This window comes from Heteronotia binoei, chromosome 21, assembly GCF_032191835.1.
Source record: "Heteronotia binoei isolate CCM8104 ecotype False Entrance Well chromosome 21, APGP_CSIRO_Hbin_v1, whole genome shotgun sequence".
Taxonomy (NCBI): domain Eukaryota; kingdom Metazoa; phylum Chordata; class Lepidosauria; order Squamata; family Gekkonidae; genus Heteronotia; species Heteronotia binoei.
The window spans coordinates 82,443,349-82,460,547 of NC_083243.1; the positions used below are offsets into that span (position 1 = coordinate 82,443,349).

Sequence of the window (17,199 nt, forward strand, 5' to 3'; positions counted from 1 at the left end):
GAAAAACTCAGGCAGTGGGTGCACAAATCCACGCGGTGTCCTTCGAGAAGACAGAGGGAATGGCCGTCGGGGGAGGGGCAATCTTCTTCCCACAGGAGTGGCACCTCTTAAAAAAACTCCAGCGTCTTTCCATAGACGCCCAGGAAAGTCTCTGAGGGGAAAAACAGGGGGGAAAACTAAGCCCCGAAGGGCAAGTCCAACAAACTTTTTTTTTTTTACAACAACACTATCTATCTAAACTACTAACTAACTACACTAAGAAAACAACAAACGGGCTATATACAATAGGCAGAAGTAATCCAAAAATTACTTTACCGACCGGGGACACGAATGGAGATCCTCTCAGAAAGGAACTGGCGGGATCCTCGCTCTGGTGCTGGTGGGCATGCGCATTGGGACGCCTGCACATGCCCGCTGGCGCCAAGCGTGGGAAAAATCCCGGGCTTTTTAGGTACCGATTCAGGGATCGGCACAGGCGCTCTATCCCATGAGTGTGAAGAACAGAGACCACGAAGAAGATCATCTCAATTTGTCAGGAGAAAATCTGATTCAGCCCCCCAGCCACCAAAGACTCAACAGAGTGATTCAATGGCACCTTGGCTCTGATTAGGTGTTTTCACCTGTACTTCCTGGGCCAAATGGGAAGGCAAACACTTGCAATACTGTTCAGTTTGTATATATCCATAATTGACACAGGGCCAGTTTCAAGGAGGCCTCACAAATAATATTTTCCAGTGTCAATTGTTCTCATATTGGAAAATTCCTTTTTTAGCCCTATATCAATTTGTTTGATGCCTTTTGATTGTAAGGAGCCTGTATGTACCTGACGTTGTGTCATTTCTGAGGAAGGCCCAATTACAAAACGCATTAGGTTGTATTTCCTCTTGTGCATGTCACTTTTATGATATTATGAGGCCTGAGCTGGGCCCTTGTTTTAAAACATTTATGTAATAAATACATGTATTTTTACTTATAATTATTCTATATTTATGTTATTCTAACAGCTTCTTGATTCCATTTTGTTGAGTTAAGTCCACCCCCCCTCCTTTTCTTCATCTTAGCGTCACTGGTAGCCTGGCCTTCCTCCACTTGCTAATTAACATGGCAGTACATTGTTTTCTGCAATAAACTCCAGCTTGAACTCAAACTACTGATTTCCGGTGGGAAAAACCAGCCTAGATTTGGATTTGGCTTACCTTGGTTGGCTTCCAACACTGCTTTTGGAAAGCCTCTGGTCTTGGTTCCTCTATCCTTTGCTTAGTACCTTACAGACACTGGGCTAAAACTGGACACCAGGTCTCACCCTATGCTTTCTAAAGAACTTCCATACTATCCCCAGATCAAAAACTGTTGGCTCACAAGTGTGCATTCAGTACTCAACATTACAAGAACAGACTAGAAAAAATAATTTTATTTTAAAAATATAGTATCTTCTAGAAACATTCAGTGAAAAGCTACACCCATTTCAGTTTCCTGTGGATGCCAAGATCTCTGTCCTGGTAATTCCAACACACAGTCATTGCATTTCAGGAAATAAACAAACACCACTACTCATTCATCAGTCTTCAACTCAGAGTTTCATTGGTGGCATCAGTATTTCTTCTTCAAAAGCCGGCTCCTTCAACGATGTTCACTACATCCCATATTGCAACAGAAACTACATCTTTCATTCATTATTTTGATTTCACATACCTCAAGTCAAAGTTATAAATATCACAAGTAAAAACAAATAAAAAATAAGTTTGTCAATAGTCTCAGTCAAGTCTTCCTGAGCTGGGGCATGTGCAGAGGGTTGGAAGAGGAACAGACACAACAGAGATTTAGTTCCAGATCATTTGTACAGGCACCACTCTCAAAACAACCTGTATGGTTGATAAAAAGAAACTTAATTTTTCAATGTGCTACAACTAACAATTATTACATTCATACCCCAACTTCCACTCATCATGGAACCCACAGTGGTATTCAGTGAGTTCCTATGAGATCATCCATCTAGGCACTAACCAGATCCATGGCAAGACTTGATTAGTTTCAGCAGTGTTTCTGTGAAATGTGCCTTCCACCCAAATTCTGGGACCGATTCATTGCTATTAACCTAGAATCAAAACGGAATGGCTCACAAAACAATATCTGCAGACTTACATAGGACTGCTTCCTCATGGAATCGGTGTAGTGGTTTGGTGTAGTGGTTAAGTGCGCAGACTCTTATCTGGGAGTGTTTGATTCCCCACTCCTCCACTTGTAGCTGCTGGAATGGCCTTGGGTCAGCCATAGCTCTCACAGAGTTGTCCTTGAAAGGGCAGCTTCTGTGAGCGTTCTCTCAGCCCCACCCACCTCACAGAGTGCCTGTTGTGGGGGAGGAAGATAAAGAAGATTGTGAGCCGCTCTGAGACTCTGAGATTTGGAGTGAAGTGTGGGGTATAAATCCAATATCATCTTCTTCATGTATCTCTCATTGCAATGCAGCATCCAAACATATGTTTTCCCCCACAATACCCTTGCCTTAAACCTCCATAGCAGTCATTCCCCCTCTACCCCGAAGATGTTTTTCAAGCTTACAAAAAATCAGTAATGGATACAGTGCTATAACATCATAACAATACAACAATCCACTGCAATAATGTACTAGATTTAATTTTTAGATTCCTAGATTTAATTTTTAAAATCACATCTGTTGTCCAGTGATATTCATTTAGTGGCTGGGGAACCACACATGACTCCTTGATCTGTGACTCTTCTGAGCACCATTCCCCAATGTGCCTCCCTGCCATGTTCCAGGAAAGTAGGCAAGGCTGTTTGCATAGCAGAACTTCCCTGAGTTGTGGGCTTTATGCAAAGGGAAAACGTAAACAGCCCATTCTCTTATCTGCAACCTTTGCATTCTCATCCCAGCTCACAGGTAGCTGTGGGGAACCCAGCAGACTAGTGGAACAGAGTAAAACTATCATCATAGCAGCCACCAGGAAAATGAGCAAGATGATACAGTGGGGTGGTGGTGATTTTACTCTAGATATAGCCCTAGATTTCCTGGATGTGCTCACAGGAAATCTAGAGCTATAATGTAGAAAAGGGATGAACTAGACAACATCATAAGGATTAGGGCTTGAATTCAGCAAGAGCTCACAGAAGCACAGCTCCTGAACCTCCAGCCAGGGTCTGCATGCAGTGGGGATTTCTCTCCCCACTGCACACAGATCCTGGGGCATATGCAAATGAGCTATGCTACTGATCTCCTGCATAAAGGATAAAGGATACTCCTGAACACAGCACAGCAGAAAGGAAATCAAGCAAACCTCTGCGTGAAAACAGCCTCATATAGCTTCTAGTGGACATCCACATGCATCACAGCAGCTACTGGCTGCAAGAGCTCATATTTTGGTAGCCATCTGAATGACTCCCAATACAGAGAGGAAATCTTGTTCCCCAAAGGGACATGCAGCCTTTCAGTGTAATCCTAAAAATACTTTGCTCCACTGAATAGTCTTCCGTAGAATTCTGAGTAGGCTTGCTCAGGATTGCACTGTTTGTCTTCTGGAACACAGGTTTTGTATTATTGCATGACTGCTGGTATATTTCACCCTTTGAGCCTATATCTGCTGCAGAGAACTGGAGACAGAATTAGATAAGGAAAGAGTAAAGTGTTTCTTTGGTATGCAAACTCCGCTTTCAGTACAATGTGAAGGGAATTTAGTGATTCAATTTCCATTCACACAAAAAGGTATTTTGTAAACTCATCATTTCTACTTGAATTGTTCATGAAGCAACCCAAGGAAGCACTTATCTCCTATTATTACCACTTTTCAACTTTCGCCTATTTAAAGCCAAATTTAATGCTTCCAAAATAGCATCCTTATTATTCAGCACATTGTAGCAATTCAATTCTACCAGTCTGTCAAACTCATGGGGCTCAAAGGTGAAATTTAGTGTTCGGTATGATGAATCTTTTCCTTCAACTGTGAAATCGCCAAAGTCTATCTCCTCTTCTGATTCACGTTCTTTTCCTGCAGACATGAGGGGGAGAAAAAGAATAACTGGTGAGAACCTTGGCTTTAAACATGGTAACAAGTTAATCCCAAATTACTCCCCAAAATTACAAAAAAGTCTTTACTGTTCCACAAAGTAAGATTTTATAAGAAAAAGAGAATGAAAGACTATCTTGCCTTATGACAAAAATAAAGAGCTGCATGTTTCACAATATGTAAACACTGATGTCTTTAAGACATCCCTTTAGCTAAATATAAACTACTGAAATATTAAATTAAATCTGCAGCATATATGACAGAACTGGTTGGGAGAGTAGAGCCTGGTTCATAAAAAAGCTAACCATTTTCTATTTAAACTTGCCAATTCTGCTCCTTAAAATAGGCTCTTTTGAGGACACCCAATTCATCTCCTCATCTAAACAGAAAATTGCTTTTTATACAACAGCTTAATGACACCACCAAAACCTGTTAAGAGTTCAAAACACTCTGCAAATCCAACATTCTGCCTGGGAAGTAAGCAGGACATTAAACCACTCATCATTACCTGGTGCTTTGTATTTGTAGAATGTGTCATTAACTAGGGGGAAGTGAAGGACTATGGGGGCTCTTGCATTCTCAGCATCGATAAATACATAACACTCTTTAGGACTCTCCTCATCTTCTTTGCTCAAGACAATTTCTGGAAATGGTATATCCCGTTCTTTGCAATATTTCTGTGTCAGTTGTAAGACCTGTAGTCAGAGTAGGAGGGGGGGGGGGAGGAAGGATAAGAACCCATATATGTATAGAGTGCATTATTCTTACTTCAATTAAATCACAAGAAAGGAAACAAAGAAGAGCTTTGGGCCTAAAGAACAAGAAATATTTGAATTCAACCTATTAATATGTAGTTTCTGTTGGTTTCTTTTTCCTTTGCATGTAAACTGAATATCAGAGTTGTTCTATCCATTAGCCCAGTTCATTCATTATTCAATTCTGTTTACTAATCAGATTGAACTAAAGATTTGGTTACCTGGGTGGGGGAAAAATGTCTTTAAATCCATTTAAATCAAGGATGGTCAACTACTTAACCTCCTGGAGCCGTATTTTGGGGCATCTAGCTGCTCAGGAGTCGGTTCACTAAAAGTAGGAGCCACTACTGGTGCCAGCGAACTTCAATAAAAGCAGAACAGGAGAAAGGCAGCTAATACATGTTTTACATAAATAAATTAATTTGCTTGTTCTAAGGGCATCCTCTCACAGTAGAGTGAGCCAGAGAAGGTGTTGCTCTGGAAAGAGAAAGGCAAGGCACATCTGCCCTCATACAGTTTTCTCCTTTATTGTGGAATCCTCACAGAACACTTTCCACATAATCAACAGGGACCAGACAAAGTCACACTGAAGGTCAAATATTCTGGGGCCAACAGATGATCATTCCCCAATTCAGACATTTATCCCACATCATCCCAAGGGCTCAGGATAACTACCAACAATTATAAAACAAAATACAAATGAAAAAATGCACTTGACTAAGACAGGAACTTTTTGAAGATGGTTTTGTTTACTGAGGCATTATTTTCATTGTTGTTGTTTTTAACCTAGTTATTCTTTTTTCAGTTGCCCTTTGTTATAGCACTCATTAGTCTTTTAATAATTAACTGTTATTGCTTTAATACTATGCAATATTTCAACACTGGTCATTTAAAATTGTTTCAATGCTGCCATTATACAATTACTTGAATACCACAAAGCTGACCCTTGCTTCTGCTGCAGCCTAAATCTCTCTCCCCATGCTGCTCTAGGGATTCACAGGAACAGCATTAGAGCCAGATTCTGCACCAATGGCAAAGAATTAGTAGAAATTGCCCCCGTTTCTGTTACCAGAATTTTTTTGCAGGATCTATCCAACTATTTTAATTATAGTATAATCACTACTATGTCAATGTTTATTGTTAAGTGTTTTGAATTTTTATTTAAAATACATTGTATTATTTTAAATATTGTGGACATATTTGGGCAGGGATATAAATATACAAACAAAATATGTAATTTTTACTAATTGGATAATCTTGATTTACAAACCTCAACTGCATTCCCACTGCAGGTCAAACAAAAACAACAATTTTATCAATAGAAAATATATGCTATTATTTTGGAATGATAAATCTGTTGCAACATGCCTTCACTGGGCATACTTTAGTCACTATCACACAACTTGTTTTAGAAACATAAATTAGCATTTTCCTCATGATATAACCTACTGACAGGACACCAGATAGGCAATCTCCAAAAGATTTCATCACTTTTGTATTTTTCTCAAAACAAGCTAAACAAGCAAGCAAAGAAAGAGGGTGTGTAGTTCCTGTATTTGTTCTCCTGTTGAGTCATGAGCTTGCTTTACAGTTTCTATCACAGCATTCAAACACTCTTTCATATTAAAACCAGAAGAAATGGAACTAACATTTGTTTGAATCCCAGCAACTTATCTTGCCTCACTATTAAGGCAAGATAACTGAGAAATCAGCCAAAACAATTCAAAAATCCTCACACTCAAAATCAGGCCATATAAAATGTATGATGAATATTCAATTCACCCATTTTTAAAAAAATGTAAATGTTTGTCTCCAGACAAACCCAAACAAAACTTGGGCAAGGTGCTCATGCTTTCTCCATAGGAACATGTTTCCAAGGTTGCAGGGCAACTACCAAGCCCTTGATGGTCAAACACGATGAATTAATAGAATAATCAGGACATTTTCAGTAAGCTGGACACAGAAATTTCTTTTCAAGTGTTTGTGATAACATCTGCTCTATTATTGATCAGAATAAAATCTGTTTCTGTGCTAAAAACACTTTCTAGAATGTGTATGCATAATTTAATTACTGGTTTTATATAGTGATAATGGCATAAACCTATTATACATAAAACGGAATATGCATGCCCTATTTGCTTTCAAGTAGGTTTCCCCCCACATGTGCCATACACATACAAGTTACAGTTATATATTGTAATAATAAACTGATTGTGTATAAGCTTTTTTAGGGTGATTGTTTAATATTCAGGGTCATCTTCCTTTTAGATATACAGTATGTGAGATTGAATATTTAAATATTTTACTGTCTTTATTTCAAAACCTGCCTTCTGCATAATCATTTACACAGCTGCAGGGATGCACAGCAGCACCAACAGGTCCCACAACTGTCTACTGAAGACCAGGAAACAATGAGGTGATGAAGGGGGGCAGGTAATCATGTTGGCTACACTAGCACACAATGCCTCCATAGCACAGTATTGCAGTGGTGGCAACATAGATTGCTAAGCACTTTGCAAAACAGCCTTCCCCCACCCTTTTCACACACGCACATACCCTGCGATCCTTCAATAAATCACTTCCCAGCCTATACACTCCCTCCAGTTGGGAAATGACAACTGGCAATGCCCCCCCTCAACGCGCACTATAACCTGGTGATTTACATTGTGGGATGAATGTGAAGGAGCTAATTGAGTTTTGCCCTTTATATTGTTGTTGTTTTTAATTTCTAGAATGAAAACTGAGACACAAGGGAAAGGCAGGGTATAAATATTTAATAAATAAAGCTACTTCTGCTCTAAGCAGGAGCTGAGTGAACATTAGAATTTGTCAGCATGGCACCATAGGAGTCCTGTGTATCTGACTCCCTGTGTCACTAAGGCTGGTCAGAGGAGAGAACATGAGTAGGACGTTGGTAATCACAACTCATAATAATAAACCTAGGGTACAAGTGGACGAAACTACTCTTTCAGCCGTATTTATATTTACAGTAACTAGTCTTAGCAGGCTTTTGCTTCTTCAACTAGGTAGTTCCATGCTCCACTTACATCCAGGGACTGATTGGGGACAATCACAGCTTCCTCTGACTCTCTAAAGTACATAAGCACATGTGGCCCCTTCCACACAAACTCAGTATAGACAGGATTATAGCATATGCTATCATAGTGTTGTCACAGGTAAACCCTGTACTTCTCTGTCACTCACCTCAAAAGGTGCTTCCCAAGAGTAATTAAATGACAGAATGACATCAACATCTCGTTCTGGTTGAAGAACCAAGGGAAAGGAAGAATTGATGGAAAAACCACCATCCACTAGGTAGAGGTTCTCTTCCATTGGAGTCAGCTGATTAGGAAAAGCATCTAAATGGGTGCCTGGTGGAGGAAAAACAACTAATGGTCAAAACTATTTTAACAAAGGTGAAACAAGAGCCATAATGAAAACTTTTGCTGGAATCTAAAATAGACTGAAACTAAATGCCTTGTGGTAAGGGGGAGAAGTGTGTGTATATGTATATATATGTATGTATGTATGTGGGTGGATAGATAGATAGATAGATAGATAGATAGATAGATAGATAGATAGATAGATAGATAGATAGATAGATAGATAGATAGATAGATAGATAGATAGATAGATAGATAGATAGATAGATAGATAGATAGATAGATAGATAGATAAGTACCTTACTAATGTCTAATCACAAGAGATTTTCCTGCTAACCTATGGATTTCATACAGCACCTGAAAACCCTAGTGTTGATCAGATTTCTTTAAATTACCTTTCCAGGCCACAAATTTATTAAGGTTGACATAATCCTTGTGGAGGAACAGGCCTTGCATGAAATTGAAGGTTTCCCCAGCTGTAACTCGTGACTTGAAAAAATCCTGGAAGATTTGCAGCAATGGTCCACCTGGTATAACCAGACGAGTCTTCAGCCTCATAGGATCTCGGAAATGAAATCGTTTACTGTCATCTATAATCACAAACCATTGGGGGCAAAATAACTATTTGCTTATTCATCAAAATAGGCTGTGAGTTCTCCCATGTTTGTGAAATTAGTCATTCCAGTTAACAGGAGTACTGTTTACATTTTGTGTCCCACTGTAATCATAGGAACAACAATATTTGATATTTTAGTTCATACAAACTTCTCCCCCCCAATGAAAAATATGAAGTAATTCAGAATGAAGCTCAAATCTGAATACTCTCAGTTAATATATCTTGCCCAAAATGACACTATGACTGAAGGCAAATACAGCCATTTAGAACTTGCACTTCTATAAAATGTTATGCTACCACATGATCTGATAAATAGCTCTGTGTCTCCAATACCCAGTATTAACCAGCAATTGATAGGGGAAAACATACATATACTGGACAAAGTAAAATGTGTATTAGAGATTCAATTCAGCCTACAACAAATGCAGCACTCACCTGTAGAGAGATCTTTCAGGGCAGAAGGGAACTATGTTTTCTATACCCCTTTCATGACTGGCCATTATGGAGCACTAAGAAAGCTGTGCACTGCACACACATCCATCAAGTCCCACTGACTTTCCTCCATGCCATACCAACTTGGTTAAACTCACATTCAAGACAAAGCAACAGGGCTATATGGGGACACAGGGTGTGTGTTTAAGTGCTCCATTCTCTGTAACTGCCTGAGATATTAAGTGCCCATGTGCACAACAGAAAGACGAGGAAAAGCACGACCTGACAGAGCTCCCTCTGTGAAGGCATTACAGTGACAGAGGACTAGATCAAAGTAGAATACCGACATCCCCCTCTCCTTATAACAACCCAGTGAAGTATATTAGTTTAGGAAACAGTGACTGGCCTCAAGGTCAGGGACTTGATTTGAAGTGTCATGAGTCTAAGACAGAACTCTATCCATGTACCACACTGACTGTAACATAGGGAAAATTTACATGAGGGGGGATTACTTTGAATTAAGCTACCAGAAAAAAAGTCAAGATACCTGGGCTTGACTTTTTATTTTCACCTGGGATTCCAGGCTGGCTTTGGCAAGGTCACAAATCTCAATCCTCATTTGAAAAAAAAATTATTTACAGTGGATTTACCTTCAATTAAGTGCTGAGAATCCATTTTTAGGAAAAAAAAGTTTGAAAACTAGACTAATACCTCCTGGAATGGAAATGACCATCCCAAAATTGATTAAAATAGCTAAGGGTTGAGGAGGAGTGTTCATTTTGTACACAGATTCAACTACCCCACGCACATGTCTTCTATAACTGACTGCTCCATAAGCAATTTTTCAAACATATTTATATTTTATTAATAATAATGTTCACATATCTGATGATGAAGTTCATACATCTAAAAATCTAGATTCTACCACAAAGGCATCACAATACAGAAAATTATGTACAACTTCCATACATACCTATAACTTTGACAACATCACCCAAAGATTCTAGAAAGCTCAATCCTGAACCAACCACCTTCAAAAAGACATCGTCCAGGCTTGCTGCAAAGGCACTGCCCCACATTCCTGCAGAAATAGGAAAAGTTTTAATAGGCTTCTCAAACCAAACTCAGAAGCATACAATCACAATAGGAGATATATCCTTATCTTGTTTTGACTAATGATAAATCCCAGTTCTGCCACATGCAGAAGGTTTGAGTGGTTCTTTGTTGCAGACTTTTAATTTATGTATTTCCTTCTATAGAAGTTCTAAGCAAAATATTATTTCAAAACAGTTTATTTGAAATAATGGGAATGCCATGCCTCAAGAACAAGGTTTTGCTTCTTAAAACTGTGACATTGTAATTGCCAAATTCTGCCAACCTGCCTCAGGTGTACTTGGCTGTTAAACCATTTAAAGTCGACATGACCCTAGTATAGACATATCAGGAGGAAATAAATGCAATTACAATGTTTACAGAGGAATATGAGGAATATCACCATCCTGCTGCTCAGGCATGGAGAAGAGTTTATGAGGAGAGAGAGACAGACAGAGACAGAGAATAAGAGCGTGTGTGAGTTTAAAGGCAACCCCCAGCCTCATTTGGAATACTATGTATAAATCTGGTCACCACACCTCAAAAAAGATATTATAGTATTGGAAAAAGTGCAGAAAAGGGCAACTAGAATGATTAAAGGGTTAGAACACTTTCCCTATGAAGAAAGGTTAAAACACTTGGGGCTCTTTAGCTTGAAGAAACTTTGACTGCGGGGTGACATGATAGAGGTTTACAAGATTGTGCATGGGATACAGAAATAAATAATTTTCTCCCTTTCGCACAATATGAGAACTCATGGGCATTCAATGAAATTGCTGAGCTAGATCGGGTTAGAACTGATAAAAGGAAATACTTCTTCACCCAAAGGGTGATTAACACAAGGAATTCACTGCCACAGGAGATGGTGGCAGTTATAAGCATAGACAGCTTCAAGAGGGGACTGGATAAACATATGGAGCAGAGGTCCATCAGTGGCTATTAGCCGCAGCTTATTGTTGGAATTCTCTGTCTGGGGCAGTGATGCTCTATATTCTTGGTGCTTGCGGGGCGGAGGGGGGTGTCACAGTGGGAGGGCTTCTAGTGTCCTGACCCCACTGGTGGACCTCCTGTGACACAGAGTGTTGGACTGAATGCGCCATTGGTCTGATCCAACATGGCTTCTCTTATGTTCTTGTGTTCTAGCATACTATTTTGGGGCTGTGGTAGGGGGAGGAGGCTGGGGTTTTGTTTTTGTTTTTTTGCAATCATCACAACAGACTTACAAGGACCTCATGGGAGTTTCAAGGCAAGAAACATTCAGGGTAGTTTGCTATTTCCTGTCTCCAAGTATTCCTTGGTGGTCTCCCATCCAAGTACTGACTAAAGCCAATGCTGCTTGGCTTCTAAGTTCTGACAAGGTAAGACTAACGTAGACTATTCAGTTCAGAACTAATATACTATGCATATCATGAAAACGTCTGAGAATCTCCTCATACAGCTTCACTGGTGTCTTGAAGAGAGACTTCTACTCTCAAACAGATTCATTTTTAATTTTTATCACAGATTGTCACAATTCTTTCCTACCACAAGCAGAAAGATATAGATTATTATTAACAGTACATTAAGTGTGAAAGGGGCTTTCTTGTATTTTTTGTTTAAATCTAACATCTGAGGAAAGGTTGTTTATTATTATTACTACTACTACTATTATTTCCATTTTATGGACAGCTTACAAGGAACCAAGACTTGCCCAATGCCACCCAAAGGAAGTGCATCTGCTGTGAAATTTAAAACAGTTTTCTAAACCCATGGTCAACACACTATTCAGAGGACTACATGCAATTTTTAGTGACTGGGGAAGAGATTGTTAAAATGCCTTGGTTATTCTTGCCTTCCCTTGGAAAATCTTTAAGATAGTTCTGGGAAGTAGGAGGAAGGCATACAGAAAGCTACTAGGTGAAAGATGTGTTAAGACACTGGTGGCTGGTATTCCTAGGAATGTGTCTTGAGAACAGAAACTAGAAGTCAGAGAATGCAGAGAAATGATGTCTGAAGTCATCTCCTCAAGCCTCATATGGACCAAGTAGCAGCAGCCCCTGCTGGTGTTCTTTCTACTCCACCACTCAGTCCCAATGAGACAAAATCACCCCATCCTATCATTCCAAAATAAAATTAATGCAATTTCCCACAATCTAATTATCTGCCAATGGTTACATCAGTTCCTAGTTTTTTAGAAGAAGCTGAGGCTCCAACTCACCCGTGGGTCCTGTTTATGGTCCTGCAAGGGCAGGGAGAACCAGCAAAGGTAACATTGGCCACAGCTGGCTCCATCCAGCAGGCTGTGCGGGCAGGTGAGGGTATGGGCAGCTGCAATGGAGCATAATTTGAGCTACAGATGGCCTATGAGGGGCATGAACTGGGTCATGGGAGAAAGTGGGGGAGGGGCCACTGGGAGGTAAAAAAACTTGCCCCACCACCAACTATCTCACCTGGCCATGGGGGATTGTTTGAGTGAGTGTTAATGCTATGTGAGGTTATGCTGCTGGGGGGAGTGTACAGTGGTGGTGGGTACCTAGGTGAGGTTCATGTTCTGGAGGTTTTTGTTTCCTTTATCTGTCACAAACTGAGCCGGTATCAGCATGCAGCTGGATCCATTTTAGGAAAACTGGCCTGCATGCCCATTTCCCCTATCTATGGAGATCCCCTTAAGGGGTCTTGGGGTGAGGGATTTCAAGGGGTATGTCCAGCTTGGAAGCTGCCATGTGTTACCCTCATGCTCCAGTGGCATCACTTAGTGACAATCGTGCCTGTGGAATCTGACATCTTATCATCCCATGGTTCTCTCCCAGCTCAACAGGTGGGCTGAGGTGGGCCAGAGTACACTGACCAGCAGGTGGATCAGTCAATGCTAGGATCTGGTTGTCCCATGCTATGTCAAGGCTTTTTACAGCTGTAACCAATAAAGTTGTGGTCATTTTTACTCCAAAAGTTGAGAGTAATTGTGTTTACTGGGGTGCTGTTACAGGAAGGATCCTTCACTTTTGCTGGCCTCTCGCTTTCCCTAGGTGCTGGGACCACAAGAGGAAACCATCAAGATTACATGGAGAGCTGGATCCCTTCCTAATTTCAGTGAGCTACAACTGATGCATCAGAACCACACAATATCCTTCGTGAATGTAAATAACTATGCCTTATACATAGTGAGAATGCTACAGTTCATACCCAGCAGGTAGCAGATCCTGGGCTCAGGATGTTTCTTAATCAGTCGGCCCATAAAGAACTCACTGTCAAAATCTTCTGTTCGGATAAAAGCACCATACTTGCGAAATCCAACTTCATATGGAGTGAACTCACACCATTCTGAGAGGGGGGAAAACCCATTATCACCAAATAGGACACTTAAATAAACACACTCACTGTGCCTCCCTTCACTGTGAAAAGGCTGGCTTAGCTGTCACCCAAACATTCAATATTAGTTGGTGAAAATGCACTATGGAGGAAACACTGCACTGCTGAACTGACAGAGAAAGATGGCATATAAGGGAGTAAAACAAGATAAAGGGGGAGGAGAGTTATGCAAAATGTTTCCTAGGTCAGCTAAACCTATTCTAAACTCTCTACTACTGGGTACTCTCTATCAATTTATACTCTCTACTAATGAGTCCCCTCTCCACTATCATTGTTAGTTCCTTAATCAACAGCTCTCTGATCCATTTACTTCAATTTGGATTTTTGTTTTCATGGGCAAGGAAAATCACCTCTGCTCTGTATGAAAGGACTGGAGCAATTACCACAGCTCAAGAAAATGTAATAATCATTCTACTTACATATTTTTGTATGAGAGAAATAAACCTGCCTTATTATACCTGCAAAGTCATCTCCACTAACATTGGGCCTCACATTAACAGCTGCATAGATGGGGTATGGATTTTGCGCCTCTTTCACAGCTACCTGCTGATCAGACAGCTTTGATGGGTCTTCCTGAAAAAAAGTATTAGTAAATTAATCATTCTGGAAGTGAAATCAAGAGTCTCTCTCACACTCATTCAATATGCATTCATAATACAAATATATGCACTTCCTAACGTTAATATCCAACAACCTTTATCGGCTTGCATACTACTCATTGGACAGGATCCAGCACAAAAACTTGCGGAACAAGCTGATGAAGCAGAACTCTCCCCACCTTCATCTTCACAAAGCAACCTACTGTTGGTCTCAGAGGTGTTTGCTGAAGAATAGAGGAGAATACCATAAACTAAATGTACCACAGTACAGGGCACTCTGGTGTAAGGAAGAATCAGATCAAACCACATCCTCCTCTCCTCCAAAGATGCAAGCCACCATTGCGTACTCTAAAACTTCATAATTAACTCTACTACAATTATTGTAATATCATTGTATGCTCCCCGCTTCTCCAGCTAAAGAGAAATTCTAGGGAGAGTTCTTTTCAGTTTAGTTTCTTTTATAGCATGAGGGGAAGTTGTGGGAAGATGGCTGCCAGCTTGGCTTGCAAGATCTACATTGAATGTGATTCTCTCTTCTGTTGCTGAGCTAAGGGCAAGAGCCTAGCCCTAGAGGCTGCTGGCCTTAGCCCATGGCCTTGACCTTTGTGTACTTACCCAGTGTACAACAGCCCAGACTGTTATGTGTACCTTTTCTGTTGCTTGTTTTTTGAAATGTATCTTATTTAAGTTTATTTAAATTGGGTTGTATTTTTGTAAGCTGCTTCAGGTCCCCACTGGGAAGAAAAGTGGGATAAAGGTACATATTCTAATTGTTTTCCCCAGGAAACAACTTATTTCTTTTTTAAAATGATGAGGACCCACAGCGGTTCCAGCACATCCCTTCTTTCTATGCGTATACAGAAAAGGTACATGCATCTAACGAGAATGTTGCATCTATGTAAGAAACTGGATGTACTGAGCAGTGACATATTTCCCGTTTTAGAACTTCTTACCTTCTGCAGTAGGAAATACTCTATAATAAGCCCCCACAGATCTGTGAAAGAAGCTTTGCGTCCCTCATTCTCCATTGTATTCAGTTCCTGGAAATAATACTTCAGACGCTCTGAGGAAAAGGCTCCAACTTTACTGCTGGATATTTTATCCCGGGCATTACTGATTGGCTCTCTGAGATCTTTGCATGACCATTCAGGGTCCTGGTACAATGCTGACAAACACCTGCAAAAAATTCAGTCAGAAATTTAGAAGACTCAGCTTTTGTTGCATCAAATTCCAGCAACACAGCACTATTCCAGTATTAAATAATTGGCTTAGATCCTACAAACCACAAGCAGAAGGTGCTCATGGATCTTTTCTTCCACTCAACAACCTGTGAACTCTAAAAAGGTGACACAGAGGAGGGAGGGCATTTCAGGGGAGTCTTGAGGACAAAATGCTGTCCACCCCAGGAGGCTATTCTGGTCTAGAAGAAAAGTTCCATTGCTGTGCTTCCTTACCAGAAGTCCTGGATACCTCTTCCTCACTGCAGCCCCCCATGGCTGCAGTGATTTTTTGCCCATTAGGTTTCCCCAATTCCCATCATCAGTTTTTTCAGGGGCAACAGGGTTAGAGATCAGGTTTGGTCATTTGTAGAATTTAAGCCCAGATTAATGAAAGTAAAAGAGATATGCCTGTGTGTGTGCAGACACACATACTGTGGGTATGTCTTCCTTGAAAAAAGGACTCATCACCAGCCCCATCCCAGCCATAAAGATGTCAGGAAAATTCAAGAAGTGATAATATGGACAAGACTTTAAGTCTACCAGATATGTAGAGCCAGCATTTAGTGCAGAACATGATGAGCTGAAGATCCAAAGCCTAACAAACAGGTTCCAGCAACTTCAACAGGACTTACTTATCAGCTGATTGCACAGAATGTCTAGCAACACTGCAGAGGGGGCGGCAAGTGGTGAGTCTGCCTGAGGCGCCATGTGTCCCAGGGCCAGCCCTGCCTGCAAGACAGAGCTCTTCCACCAGGCCTTTAGTTGAGGCACTCCCCTCCCCCTCTCATTCTGATCTGGTTTTAATGCTTTCTTTGTTTTTTGACCATTCTATATTGTAATTGTAATCTGTTGTAATCATTTTTGTTGTTTAGCTTCCGATGTAACCTGCTGTGAGCCTGCTCTGCAGGGAGGGTGGGATATAAGGTGAATAAAATTAATAAATAAATTGTGCTGGGAGGCAAGGCGGGCGAGCTGTGGAGGAGGGGAAGGGGCAGGTGGGCGGAGGAAGAGGCAAATTAGCCATTTGTCTAGGGCATGGGGAGGGCCGATTTCAGCGCACCCACCCTGCCAGTGCCCTAGGCAACGCCTAGTTTGCCTAGTGGCCAGGCTGGGCATGCTTGCAGGTCCTGCGGAACCGATGACAGATCTCAGTGGCGGCTCATGCTACCAGGCAGGGGCCATGGCCAAAAAAGCTCTGGCCCTAGTTGAGGCCAGTCAGACATCTATAGGGCCAGGGATCACTAGAAGATGATGAGTTGCTGATCTTATGGGCCAAATAGGGCTTTAAAGGCAAGAACCAGCACCTTGAACTGAACCCAGTACTCAACAGGCAGCCAGTGCAATAACAAAACACCCAACATGCAGGCTAGTCAGAACACGTCATGAAGGTTATCAAGGCAGCACTGACAATTATGGAATTCGCTGCTAAATGTACCTGAATAATATTGAAATGAAAGCTTGCCTTTGGTTCAAATGACATAGCTGTACCCAGGGTGGTCAAAGGAAGAACATTCTGTGGGGACAAACTGAGACTACAGCATATTCCATATGGTATGCTTTATTTTGTACAAAAATTCTACCCCAGTTTTTCAAATGGAAAGGACTCTTGTGTCAGAGGAAAGTTGTGGTTAGTTGAAAGAGGAGTAGATATTGTCCACTGATGCAATGTTCCCTGTTCCCATCAAGAAGAATCTAAGGATAAGCACTTTTCTAAATGCAGATTAATGTTATTCTA

General features: G+C 40.8%; 1 protein-coding gene across 1 annotated transcript in view; it reads right to left on the reverse strand.

Moving 5' to 3' along the window:
• Positions 1-1,393: 1,393 nt before the first annotated feature.
• Positions 1,394-17,199, reverse strand: part of PLA2G4F (phospholipase A2 group IVF) — a 57,528-nt gene continuing 41,722 nt past the window's right edge. Inside the window, exons 13-20 of the mRNA XM_060262646.1 lie at positions 15,198-15,420; positions 14,104-14,218; positions 13,460-13,597; positions 10,179-10,286; positions 8,553-8,747; positions 7,979-8,145; positions 4,528-4,714; positions 1,394-4,001 (exon numbers count right to left, since the gene is read on the reverse strand). Coding sequence (XP_060118629.1) covers positions 3,778-4,001; positions 4,528-4,714; positions 7,979-8,145; positions 8,553-8,747; positions 10,179-10,286; positions 13,460-13,597; positions 14,104-14,218; positions 15,198-15,420 — 1,357 coding nt within the window. The 3' untranslated portion in view covers positions 1,394-3,777. The remainder of the gene's footprint in view (positions 4,002-4,527; positions 4,715-7,978; positions 8,146-8,552; positions 8,748-10,178; positions 10,287-13,459; positions 13,598-14,103; positions 14,219-15,197; positions 15,421-17,199) is intronic.